We start from the raw sequence: 12,229 nt of genomic DNA on the forward strand, positions 1-12,229 counted from the left end.
CTCTCCATTTTAGCAGCAAGCGTCAGGACGCTGGTGTAGAAAGCCTGGACTGCGGAGGCCGACAGCGTGGATTTGAATCCCCTGCCTTAGAATGTACCTTCGGGAAAGTCTGAAAGCCTCAGTTGCTTCGTTTGGGAGAAAGGAGGCCTTGATGCCCTCGCGGGGGCGCGCAAAGCANGGAAGTGCGACGTGTCTGCGGAGCCCTTTTATACCTCCTTCCCGGGAGCCGGGCCCCAGCCGCCGCCTCCGCGCTCCGAGCGTCCCCGCGCCTCCGCTCCCGGGAGCCGCGCAGCGCCCAGCCAGCCAGCATGTCGGGGGTCAAGAAGCAGAAGACGGTAGNACGTTTCCTCCCTTCCCCGAGAGCCTCCCGGGACCCGCCTTTTCTTCCGTGCGGTCTCCGCGCCGCTCGGGTGGGCGGTGGGCAGAGCCCTGCCCCGTTCCGCCAGGTCGGGTCGCTGGGCGCACGTCGGCGACAGTCACTGGGGTTTGGTCCAGGCAGCCTCCTCGGAGTGGACTTTAATGACAGACCTCACGGAGGAGGCTGCAGCTGTCTACACCCGCAGCACTTAGCCCTCCAGCTTGATAGAGCTCTCTTTTGGCATCGGTTCCGGGCTCGGAGGCTCCTGGGCTCAGTGGGTTAGTTGCTTTCAGAGGCTCGGTTTTGTCCGGAACTAATCTGGGCCATACCCTGTATGGGAAATAGAGGGCTTGGCCAAGAGAAAAGTTGCGTTCTCACTTGGCAGTAGGGACTCCTGTTAATTTTGCATCCTAAAAATGGCAGCTGCGATCATTGACTCCCGGACCTGGGAGGAGCCTTGCAGACAGCGTTTGGGCCACACCAGGTGGTCTGCAAGCCTTGCGTTGGTTCAAGCCCGCAGTCTGACGGCAGATCCTCCGTCCTCACTGCACTGCAAGCCTGGGGTTGATGATTATGGTTACTGCATGGGTTGACCCCACTCACATAGTTAGACGTGAACTTGGCACCTGGTAGGCGCTTAATACATGTTTATTACTATGATTATAGACTGCCTGTTACTGAACTATCTTTGAGGTCTGTTCCTGGCGGGCTGGGAGGAGAGATGAAAAACCAAGAATTGGGGAAGGAGCCTGATGGGGCGAGTCAGGGGCTGCAGGTGTGGGTATGAGCCTCCAGGAAAAGGGGGTGGGGGCCCCCTGGTTTCAGACCACACCCACCCACCCCCGCAGGAAGGTCCAGGAGCAAAGTGGCATCTACTTCAGGAGGGAGAGGGATGGGGTCCAGCTGCCTTTTATGGGGGCAATTTTAAAGTGGGGAGACTCTCAGTATTGTAATATCTCTGAAAATATTAAGTGAAAATCACTTGTGTTTTAGTCCTATTTAGTTTGATTAATTTCTGTAAAACTCTCAGTGGTATCTTGTAAATGATGAGCTGCTGTGGCACTTGGTAGCTTTTCAAACCAGCGGGGTTTTAATTCTTACCTCGCTGCTTCAAGAATTTCTCCCCTGTTCTGACAGGGAGCCTCGCGTCAGGCATTAGCAACGAAGGGTTAGGTCATCTTTCCCTTCATGTCTCCACTGAGCCCAAGCTCCTGGAGGGAGGGGGGCGTTGAGACCAGGAGCTTTACAAACTGGTCCTGGGAACTGTGTGGTCAGGGAGAGTGAGAAATGTGAGGGCCAGAGGCTTTGCTTTTTCTATTTACACATTTTGAAGCTTCTATTTTTTTTGGAGGTGTGTGTGTGTGTGTGTTCTGTATAGGATTCAGTTAACACCTGAACATGCTGCAGGACTTCTGAACTTTTATTTAGCTAACACAGTTCTAGTCCAGGTGCCAGCACTAGTGCTGAAAGGGCCAGGTAGATGCAATTGGGTCAAACAAGCCAACTTTAACGCATATGAAATCTCTCAAGCTTTAAATGTTAACTCAAAATGTATTCTGAAACCTTGCGGTCCAAAGCAAAAGATATCCACGTGTGTGGCCTCTGGAATAATCATTATTTGAGAAGTGCTGATCTGGGAAGCTTTCCTAGAGGTGAGGCTGGCTGGGCTGACTTTTTCAGAGGCTCATGGGAACCATTACATTATTTTCTGCATCATCAACAGAGGATGTTCAATAGGCAGTCACCTGCAGTGACTTTAGATATTTGTTGAGCCCCTACTGTGTGCCAGGCAGTATCCTGGGATGAATACATCTTTCCCAGGCTTTTTTTGGCCACATTTTCCGGATGAGAGACTATAGGATGATTTTCTTACAAGCTTGACCAAAAAATAAGGGGAAGGTAGCACATTCCTTCTGTGCTCAGCCGTCCTTACCATGAAAACCAAAGATAGCTATGTGTCACATGCTTCCCTCCATCCCTTGACTTATCTCCAACTCTGACCACCAACAGTCCCCCCCTCTGCCGCCCCCCTCCCACATACCCAGGAGAAGGAAGGAGTCAAACTGGTCCAGGGGACTGGAAAGAAAAGGCAAAGGCCTGATTCTTTTTTCTTGCATCATTTCCTGGATTAGCATTTTTCAAGGCAATGTTATTATGTTCAGACAATGTTACTGTGTCCTGGAGACAGACAACAAACCTGAAGAGGACAACTGAGATAGTAAAATATTTTTCAAAGGACCAAACCAACCAGTGGTTGGGAAGGGGTGAAGGGGCATGGGAACCTTAGAGCTATCCACAAATGTAACAGATGATCTACCTTTTATTATTTTATGTAATGTTTTCAAGTTTATTTATTTTGATGAGAGAGAGAGCATGAGTGAGTGGGAGAGGTACAGAGCGAGAGTGAGAGAGAGAATCCGAAGCAGGCTCCACGCTGTCAGCACAGAGCCTCCCTCGAGGCTCCATCCCACAAAGCGTGAGATCATGACCTGAGCCAAAATCAAGAGTCAGACGCTTAACTGACTGAACCATCCAGGCACCCTGCCTTGTATTATTGTAGAGATTCTGTTCAATAGGACGTTGTTTTTCCAATAGTAGCTACTTTTAAACTCCTTTGGAGATGCTGCCCAAGGCAAGACCTGAATTTTCAGATGAGTAAGCCGTGGAAGGAGGAATAGCACTCCCCAGAGGCCACACCATATCTCGTTTCATCCGCACAGCAGCCTGCACCCCAACAAACGGAGCCTCATCTCTAGGGGAGGAGAATGTCAGGAGCAGGTCAGGATTCAAATTCAGGCTCCTGCTCCCTCTGCATCCCTGGCACATAGCACCCCATCTATAAAATGGAGGTAATGACCACTCACCCCTTCCAATTCTGGTGAGGAGTGAGTAACTCCTAAAACAGTATCTCGCACAGCTCGAGGCCCGGGGTGAGCACCCCAAATGTGGCAGCTGTGATTACTACGCTGTCCCGGTTGGGCAAATAAGGAGCACAAAGCACAGGTCCTGCTGTTCTGATGCTGAGTACGTAAGAGCCGCCAGAATGTTTAATAAGAGCAAACAGTTGCGGAAGTATAGAAGTGATAATATGCTCCCTGACTGTGAAAAGCTGGACAGAAGACCACAAGGGTGGTAAGTAGTGTGGACACACCAGAGTAACCCGGACATCAGCAAGGTTTTGCCAGCCACCTTGGCCAACAAAGAAAGGCCTTCTGTCAGTATTGGACTAACTTCTCTCCGCCCTTCCTGTGCCTTCAAGTGTTTCCAGATCTACCTTACAATGAACTCCAATTCATGCCGTTATTCCAAACTCCTCTGTGTGGACTTTTATAGTTGAAGATAAATGCAGCTCACTCTGACAGTTACCTTTGTCTTCTGTCCCTTTGCTGTTCATGCCTGTGGCTCTGGTTTGATGAGGGGCTAATTAGGCAGAACTTGAATGGGGAATGGGGGCCTGAATGGATGATGTCAATCTCCGTTCTCTGGGAGAGAACTGTTTATTTCAAGATCTATCAGTAAATAGTCAAGGGCACTCCTTAGTCTTTGTGTTTGGAAGTCTTAGGAAAACACAGACACCAAAAGCAAATGGACATATAAGTATAATGGCATTTCAACTCCCCTTCCGTCCCCTGGGTGACTTGTTCACGTGATAGCTGAAATGGCACGCATGCCCAGCAGCCTGGCATTGAACCTAGCACAGACTAGCTGCTCAACAAAGAGTTGTTGCACAAATGGCTACAGAATTCATTACAGGATGAATTCGCTTTGTGTGATCTGTAGTCTTCTGAGATTTCCCCTCCCCCTCTCTTCTCTGCACGTCCTTGAGCGCTTGCTTATTTTTGCCTGGGTATTTGTCATGACCACTGAAAAATGACTTGTAGGGAGTCTTGGGGGCTCAAGGATGAATGGCCTTTGTCTTTTTTGTTTTTGTTTTTTTAGGAGAGAATTTGCTTTTGTTTCTGCCGGTGTCTGGGACCACTTTAACCTAAATTTACCACTTGACGTGTCTCAGACCACCCAGGTGAGGTGAACTAGAGCTGCAGTTTTGCACACAAGGGCCAGCTGTAGGACACAAGTGCTCACACCCACCCCGCCCCCTTTACGGATACTTCTCGTGGCACCGCACATTGGCCTCCCAGTCAGTCTCTACACGGGAGGTGGGTTTATTCTGATGCACTCTTAGTTGTCCGGGAGGACCCTGAGGAGCCCCGACTGACCTTGACAAGGGCTTTTTTCATTCTTCCCACTTGGGCATGTTCTGGGCTTCAGCTTCTGTTTCCTCTTCCTGTGAGGCTGTCAGAATCCATTCACACCTGCCCTTATCAGGGTAAAAGCAGCTCCCTGCTTGCTTGCCTCTTCCTGGCAGATTTTAACCTGGTAGTTTCTTATTCTGTTGTCAGCTTTTTGATGTTTCCAATGAGATAATTTTATATTGTAACTTGCATTTTAAATCTGTTTCCCTGGAAGGAAATGTCTATCACCAATGATTTTCATTCATTGCTGGAATGAAAATCTCTGCCTCTTCTTGATTCCTCCATGTCCGTAAGGTTTCATATCATTTACCTTCCATGCTTGTATCATTCTTATAAAGGGAGGAGTTTAAAAACAAGGGGCGCCTGGGTGGCTCAGTCAGTTAAGCGTCGGACTCGATTTTGGCTCAGGTCATGATCTCACAGTCTTTGGGATCCAGCCCCACATCAGGCTGTCTTCTCTCTCTCTCTGCCCCTACCCCCTTTCTCTCTCTCTCAAAATAAACATTTAGAAAATTAAAAAAAAAAGTGCTTTAAAAACATAAATCAATTTGCTAATCAGAAATATTTAATCCTTTTCCCCTACAAAGTACTAATGTCGAGTAGGGGGTGCTTACCTTGTCTTGGTGGCTCTGTGTGTGCAGCGTCTTTTGAGACGTATGTGATCCTGTCTTGTCCTTAGTGTTGGCCCAGTTCAAGTGCATTCTGGTCTGAAAGGCCCCTCCTTCTTCCCCATGCCCTCCTTGGGTACCCTGAGGTCACTCGCTGCCCCCGGGGCGAGGCTGGCTAAGTTCCTTGCCATACTCCCCACCCTTCCCAGGAGTGTGGGTACTGGACTCTTCCCCTGTGTGACTGCTGGCACCTTGAGGAGCTCTGGGGGCTGCGGGATCAGGAGCACGCCTGAGGCCCCATGCTTTCAGAGCCCCCAGAGCTGCTTGGCCCCCCTGTCCCTGAGCCCAGCACCAGGCACAGGACACCAAGCCCTTTCTTAGACTCACACCAGCATCTAAGCACCCCCTTTGCTTTCAGTAAATATGAAATAAAGCTTTTCAGGATGGTCAGTTAACAATAACCTTCAATTTGGACAGATTTAGTCTTCTTGTTCCTCTTGCCTGCCTTTTCAATCTCCAAATATTTTTTCAGTTTAGAATAAACTAGTGCACAAGATGGAAGTATTTCTCCTCTCTGCAAGAGGGCCACTGTTTCAAAACCTAAACCAAAACTTTCTTCTGATAACAACACATGGCATATACAGTGACTTCCATCAGTTGGCTCGTGTGACTTCCTTTGAAACCTTATCAGCACGTGTTTCTGCATTTAGATTTACTCCGGAAGTTGATTTTGCTATAACTGGTATTGAGAAAACATGGCAAGTTCAATCTGTCTAGCACCAAATATTAACCTTTGGCAATAAAACTATATAGCCTGTGACCTGTTGTAAAGCCTTTCTAAACGTTGCCTCAATATATTATATCAAATGCTACATCATTAAAGGTGATCATTTGCTTTAAATATATAGTTAATATCTGCTTTATGTGTTGTGTTATGAAAAATATTGCTATTTATCCACCAAATGTCCATGGCCAGTCTAATATAACAATTACTTTTTTCTTCTTTTTAATTTTTACATCTTAAAAATTTTTTTAATGTTTATTTATTTTTGAGAGGTGGGGAGGGGCGGGGGGGAGAGAGAGAGACAGAGACAGAGACAGAGACAGAGTCTGAAGCAGGCTCCAGGCTCTGAGCTGTCAGCACAAAGCCTGATGCAGGGCTCAAGCTCAGGAACTGTGAGATCATGACCTGAGCCAAAGTTGGAATCTTAACTGACTGAGCCACCCAGGTGCCCCTTTTCTTCTTTTTAATATATACTGAGTTTGTGCTTTGAAAGCCCTTTGCAGACTTTACTTGGAAACTTAAATCACCTGTGGTAAAGTCTGAGCTGTTATCTCCATAACCTCATTCATCTATACCCTCCCCAATCATGATTTATTTATGGACAATTTCATGCCTTCCCAATTTCGAGCATAATCAGCAACTGAAGATGTTGCCGTGATTTTTATTTTCTTGTATTTCCTACTGTTAAAAACCTGAATTCACTTTTTGGTCCTCTGTGTGTGGTCCCCTTGTACACTATTTTGTTTTCCTTAAGGTCTCTTAAAATCTTTCCCCTTTTTACTTCCTGTCACATCCTCACATATGTATCTGTGTACTCAGTGTATTCAACAAGCGTTTACTGAATAACCTAACCAGGTTTTGGTCTTGGCATAATTAACTATAGCTACTAAAGCCTTGTATTTTCCAATTACAGTTTTTTAGTCCATTCAAACTCTGTCATTAAGTCTTTTCTAAACACAGCATTTACTTTTTCTAATTGTAACACCCCACCCACAACCTTTATATTCTTTCAACCTTTTGCCCAGTCAGTACACCAGTGCCCTAGGCCAAAATCCACAAAATTCCCAACTAACTTCTGATACAATTTTTTTTCTTTTTTTACTCATATAATTTTAAAATCTCTTTCTCTCCTAAGCTAAACATTTTAAATTATTTGCTTTTTATTTGGGCTGCTCCTACTTAAATTACACACACACACACACACACTCATACATATATATTTTTTAAGTTTATTTATTTAGAGAGAGGGAGAGCTCGGGGAGGAACAGATGGCGGGGGGTAGGGGTTGGGGGAGAAAGAATCCTAAGCAGGTCTGGGCTGCCTACACAGAGCCCTGCTTGAGGCTCAAACTCACAAACCGTGAGATCATGACCTGAGCCAAAATCAAGAGAAGGATGGGATGCTTAGCTGACTGAGGCATCCAGGCACCCCTTAAAAAAATATTTTTATTTATTTCTCTAATTTTTTTTTTTGAGAGAGAGAGAAAACACAAGTGGAAGAGGGGCAGAGAGAGAGAGGTCTCCACAGAATCAGAAGCAGGCTCCAGGCTCTGAGCTAGTTGTCAGCACAGAGCCGGACGTGTAGCTTGAACTCAACTGTGAGATACATGACCTGAGTCAAAGTCAGACGCTTAACTGACTGAGCCACCCAGATGCCCCCTAAAAAAATATGTTTAAAAGAACCGTAGCATTTTACTTCTGGAAGAAAAATTCAGAGCTCATCTTAATAAGCCCTGTATAATTGCAGTTGATAACACAGCTTTTAAGAACTTTACCAAGGCTTATCGCCGCCTTCCTGACCAGCTGGTTGGTGACACCACCATAAAGGTAGAACTCTGTCATCACTCACTGCACACCCAACACTTCTTGTCTTAATCACATGCTCTTTGGAGGAAGCCCGACCCATTTTTCTGCAACTTGGTTTCTTCTTTTATTGACTAGGAAGCATTCTCTATAGATTAAGGTAAAAACCACTCCCAAGCTGATTATCAGTGAGTCATGATTACACCCTGATTTAACTTTAGCATTTTGTTTTGACTTTCAGGAGATAGAAAATACAGACCAAAGAGCAATGTTCAAAAAATGTAAGGTTACCATTTTCAAACATTTTCTCATTAGCTGGTTTGCTTCTTGTTAGAAAATTCAACCTGTTCCCCCCGCCCCCGCTCCGAGCCTCACACGCTCTTCCTTAAACCTTCTCAAACGGTCTAATCATCTTATCAAAAAAAGAGAGAGTGATGCAAATGATTACATGCTGTGCAGTGCAGATAAAACTGTATTTGGTAGAAGTTGGACCTTGTCAGTTACACATGAAGGCCCCAGTTGTCATAGTTCTCAGAATTTTCAGCTTACCCTCAAAGTCCATCCATGTTAATTTTTCCTAAGTTCATGACCTACCATGAAGTCTATTACAATGATTGTGGGGTCCTGCCAGGCAAATCTATCTGGATGGCTGAGTCCCAGGAGTCTGTTCCTAAATTATACAAGCAGTTACAGGTCTTGGGCCATTGGGTTAGTAGTACCACAATGTTTTGAGTAGTTACTAAAAAATGAGAGAACATTTTTTATATTCACCCATTGTGTTTAATCATGAGTAAGGAAAGAGCTAATAAAACCTAGACATTAGAATTCCACCTGAGGGATTTGCATACTCATCAGGACTTTTGATGTGTAGAGCACTTTGTCTTAGAAAATTCCTCCTCTGTTGTGACTTGTTTATCTCCAGCACTGAACATTTATGCGGTTGGCATCTGTCCAGAGCTTTCCTGGGCATTAACTCATTTAGGCCTTAACAGCTCATGAAGCAAGTTTGTGAACAAATAGTCAGAAGGGAACTCTTTTCGCTGAAAGAAGTCTTTGGAGAGTTCCCCACAGGAGAGGCTAAAAATCGTGTTAGTGGTGAATAGGTGTTTATTTCACAGAAGGAATGAGATTCAGCACGAAGTAGCAAAAGCGCAGCTGGGTTGGGTAACTAGTATTACTGTTTCACTTGTAAAATATTTTGGCAGCTGCCTAGTGCTAATATCTCAAGATGATAATGGATTCTACTCAGAGATATTCCCCAGCACTTTTTAGAAAAGAGTGAGTGGCAGGTGTGTTAGCAAATGTATTGTACCTTCCCCATCACACGCTTTTCTCCCTTTTGGTGCCATGAGGTAAATAATTAGAAAATGAATTTCCTTTGTTTTCAGACACCACAAGTATGGGCAATAGTTTTTGTTTTTGTTTTTTTAAAGAGAGCTTATTTTACAAAAAATTTTCAACTCTTATTTATTTTTGAGACAGAGACATAGGGCACAAGTTGGGGAGGGGTGGAGAGCGAGCTGGAGACACAGAATCCGAAACAGGCTCCTGGCTCTGAGCTGTCAGCACAGAGCCTGATGCGAGGTTCGAACTCCCAAACCAGGAGATCATGTCCTGAGACGAAGTTGGGCTCTTAACGGACTGGGCACCCCCTGCCCCCAGCCTGGCACCCCTGTTCCCCCTATGTCGGTATTTAGCAAGTGTGAACAGAATGCTTTGTTTCCACTAAAGCTGCTAATACTTGAGCCAACTAGTAACTGTGATTTCTAGATGGTAAAAGGAGGCCAGCAACACCTAGAAGCTGTGAGATTATAAAAGGCACATTGCATGATGGTTGGAAGAAACATTTTGGGAGTTGCCCCCTCCTGTCATCAGGAGGTCAGTAGAGCCCTGGGCCATCTCCTCAGTGATAAGTGACAAAAAGCCTGGATTCCAATTCAAGGAGGCCAGTATAGAGGAAGCTCGAGCCCACCCTCATGGTGTGGAGGAGCGCGGCATTGGCTGTGTGTACTTCTGCAGGGGCGGGGGGATACTGAACACCTTTACCTGAGCGGACTTACACTATTTCAATGAGGAGAGTAGTATGGAGACAGTCCAGAAATCCCAAGAATCCACATCTTCACTGTGCCTTGGATGCAAAGTTCCATCAGAACAATGTGTTGTATCTGCACAGGTAGCTTCTGTAATAAATGGAAAAACCAGAGTCATCGTGACTACCTGGTTTCTTACCTTTTTTTTTTTTTCAGTGTTGAGTCTGCCATTTAATAAGCCTTTTAAACACCATGCTGTGATATGAATCCTTGATTACATTATGAGTCTCCCTCAGGGGTTCAGAAAGGTATCTCGTTGATCCAGCTGGGTTCCCTAGGCAGAGGGAGGGAGCATGCATCCGCTCAGGGACTTTCCACAGTCTTATCTCACCTGAACCTACTAGGTACTTGTGTTCTCGTCCAGTTTATTTTATTTTTTTTTTTAAATATTTTTATTTCTAGGAGAGAGAGAGAGAGACAGCGTGAGCAGGGGAGGGTCAGAGAGAGAGGGAGATACAGACTCTGAAATAGTCTCCAGGCTCTGAGCTGGCACAGAGCCCGACGTGGGGCGCAAACCCACGAACCACGAGATCGTGACCTAAGCGAAAGTCGGACGCTTAACCGACTAAGCCACCCAGGCGCCCCGTTCTCGTCCAGTTTATAGTCCAGAACTGTAAGGCGTACTGAGGTTACATAACTTGCCTGAAGACATGCGGCCGTAAGTGGCTAAGCTGGGCCAGGAGTGTTCTCAGAACAATCATTCTTTCGTGTGTTACTGTAACAGATAGACAGATACTAAGACTGTCCAGTGAAGGTTATTCCGATTCTTTAATTACCTGTAGATCTTGTCTTTGTGGATGCAGATGAATGCCGTGGAGAAACTAACAAGATGCTGCCCTCCCCTGGGAAGGGAGTCTCCTCTAGCTTTCTGGAATGTGGTGTGCTCTTCAGATGATGTGGATTTTTAGCAAATGCCGTTAAAAGGCAATAAATTCTGGTTCGGCTGAGGCTGTGTGGCTGGCGTTAGGAACAGTGGTGTTTGGAACCCAACCCTGCGCCCTGCTTGAGTAACACAAAGCTTGGGTTTTCTAGGGGGCCAATGCAGCCATCAAGAATGAGCGTCCTTAGAAATAATTGCAGTGACTTCCATGTAACTCTGGCCCTTGCCTTGTTCCTTATGTGAGCGCTGCCCAGACGAGCTGTCACAAGCGACACGTCCCCAGAGCCCCCAGGCTCCGTGCCTGTCCTGCATGTACTAGAGGCTTTGTGACGTTTGCCTGGTTCAGCGCAGAATTTTAATCTTTCACCATCCGAGGAGCCCGTGTCCTAGGCACAGCTCATTACCAGAAGCAGTTGTAAAAGTGTAAACCAAATCCAGAGGGGTAATAAATCACAGGCTGCGGCCGACTGCGTGCGGGGCCAGTGTTCGGAAGGGCGACTGAGGCGTGTCGAGCCCTGGAACCGCGCGGTTTGGGGCATCTCCTGACCACAGTCACACGTTTCGGGGAGATGGGGGTTGATGTGTGCTGTGTTTGCATGGGGTTGGGGGGTGACTGTCATATCTCTGATCTGTAGGGGCCTCCTCTGGGCCATGCCTCACAGTTTCTTGCATCACACTCTTCTCACTGATGCTAGCAGCTCTCCAGAAGGGGCAGTTAGGAGTCCTGCAGATCACATTGGGGGACGTGACAACGAGATGGGGTGGGGGCAGGGCGCAGGGGGGGCTCAGTCTGTTAATTGTCGGACTTCGACTTAGGTTCTGATCTCATGGGTTGTGGATTTGAGCCTCGCGTTGGGCTCTGTGCTGACAGTGGGAGCCTGGAGGCTGCTTCTGATTCTGTGTCTCCCTCTCTCTCTCTGCCCCTCCCCTGCTCACGTTCTGTCTCTCTCAAAAATAAATAAATAAGCCTAAGAGACAGAGCCTTCTCAGAGCCAGTGTCATACTAGCAGCAATCCCAGCTCCCAGGGCCCCTCACATCTCATTTTGTTTCCACAGACAGAGGCTTGGGGACAGCCAAGTGATTATTTCAATGAGTTTGAACATTTGAATTCTTCCTGGGATTGTACGGACTCGCTGTGTGTCGTGAGGCCCTACGTGGTCTCGTTTCCATCGAGAGAGCTTGGGCTGTAACAGCCGTAACATGGATTCAGTGATTCAGCTGATTATACATGTGTTTATATATCTCTCCAAGACCACATGATCCTGGACACAGAGAAAGATGTATATTCAGAGTTACTACCACGTGTGTATGTGTATTTTATTTTTTAATTTTAATGTTTTTCTGAGAGAGAGAGAGAGGCAGCATGAGCAGGGGTAGGTCAGAGAGAGAGGGAGACAGAATCTGAAACAGGGTCCAGGCTCTGAGCTGTCAGCACAGAGCCCGATGCTGGGCT

The 12,229-nt window shown here is 46.5% G+C and overlaps 1 protein-coding gene across 1 annotated transcript in view; it reads left to right on the forward strand.

The window, feature by feature from the left end:
- The first annotated feature begins 234 nt into the window (after nucleotides 1–234).
- PAPSS2 (3'-phosphoadenosine 5'-phosphosulfate synthase 2) overlaps nucleotides 235–12,229 on the forward strand; it is a 70,963-nt gene continuing 58,968 nt past the window's right edge. Inside the window, exon 1 of the mRNA XM_077755224.1 lies at nucleotides 235–335. Within this exon, the coding sequence (XP_077611350.1) occupies nucleotides 309–335 (27 nt within the window). The 5' untranslated portion in view covers nucleotides 235–308. The remainder of the gene's footprint in view (nucleotides 336–12,229) is intronic.

This window comes from Crocuta crocuta, unplaced genomic scaffold (genome assembly GCF_008692635.1).
Source record: "Crocuta crocuta isolate KB4526 unplaced genomic scaffold, BGI_CrCroc_1.0 scaffold2, whole genome shotgun sequence".
NCBI lineage: Eukaryota > Metazoa > Chordata > Mammalia > Carnivora > Hyaenidae > Crocuta > Crocuta crocuta.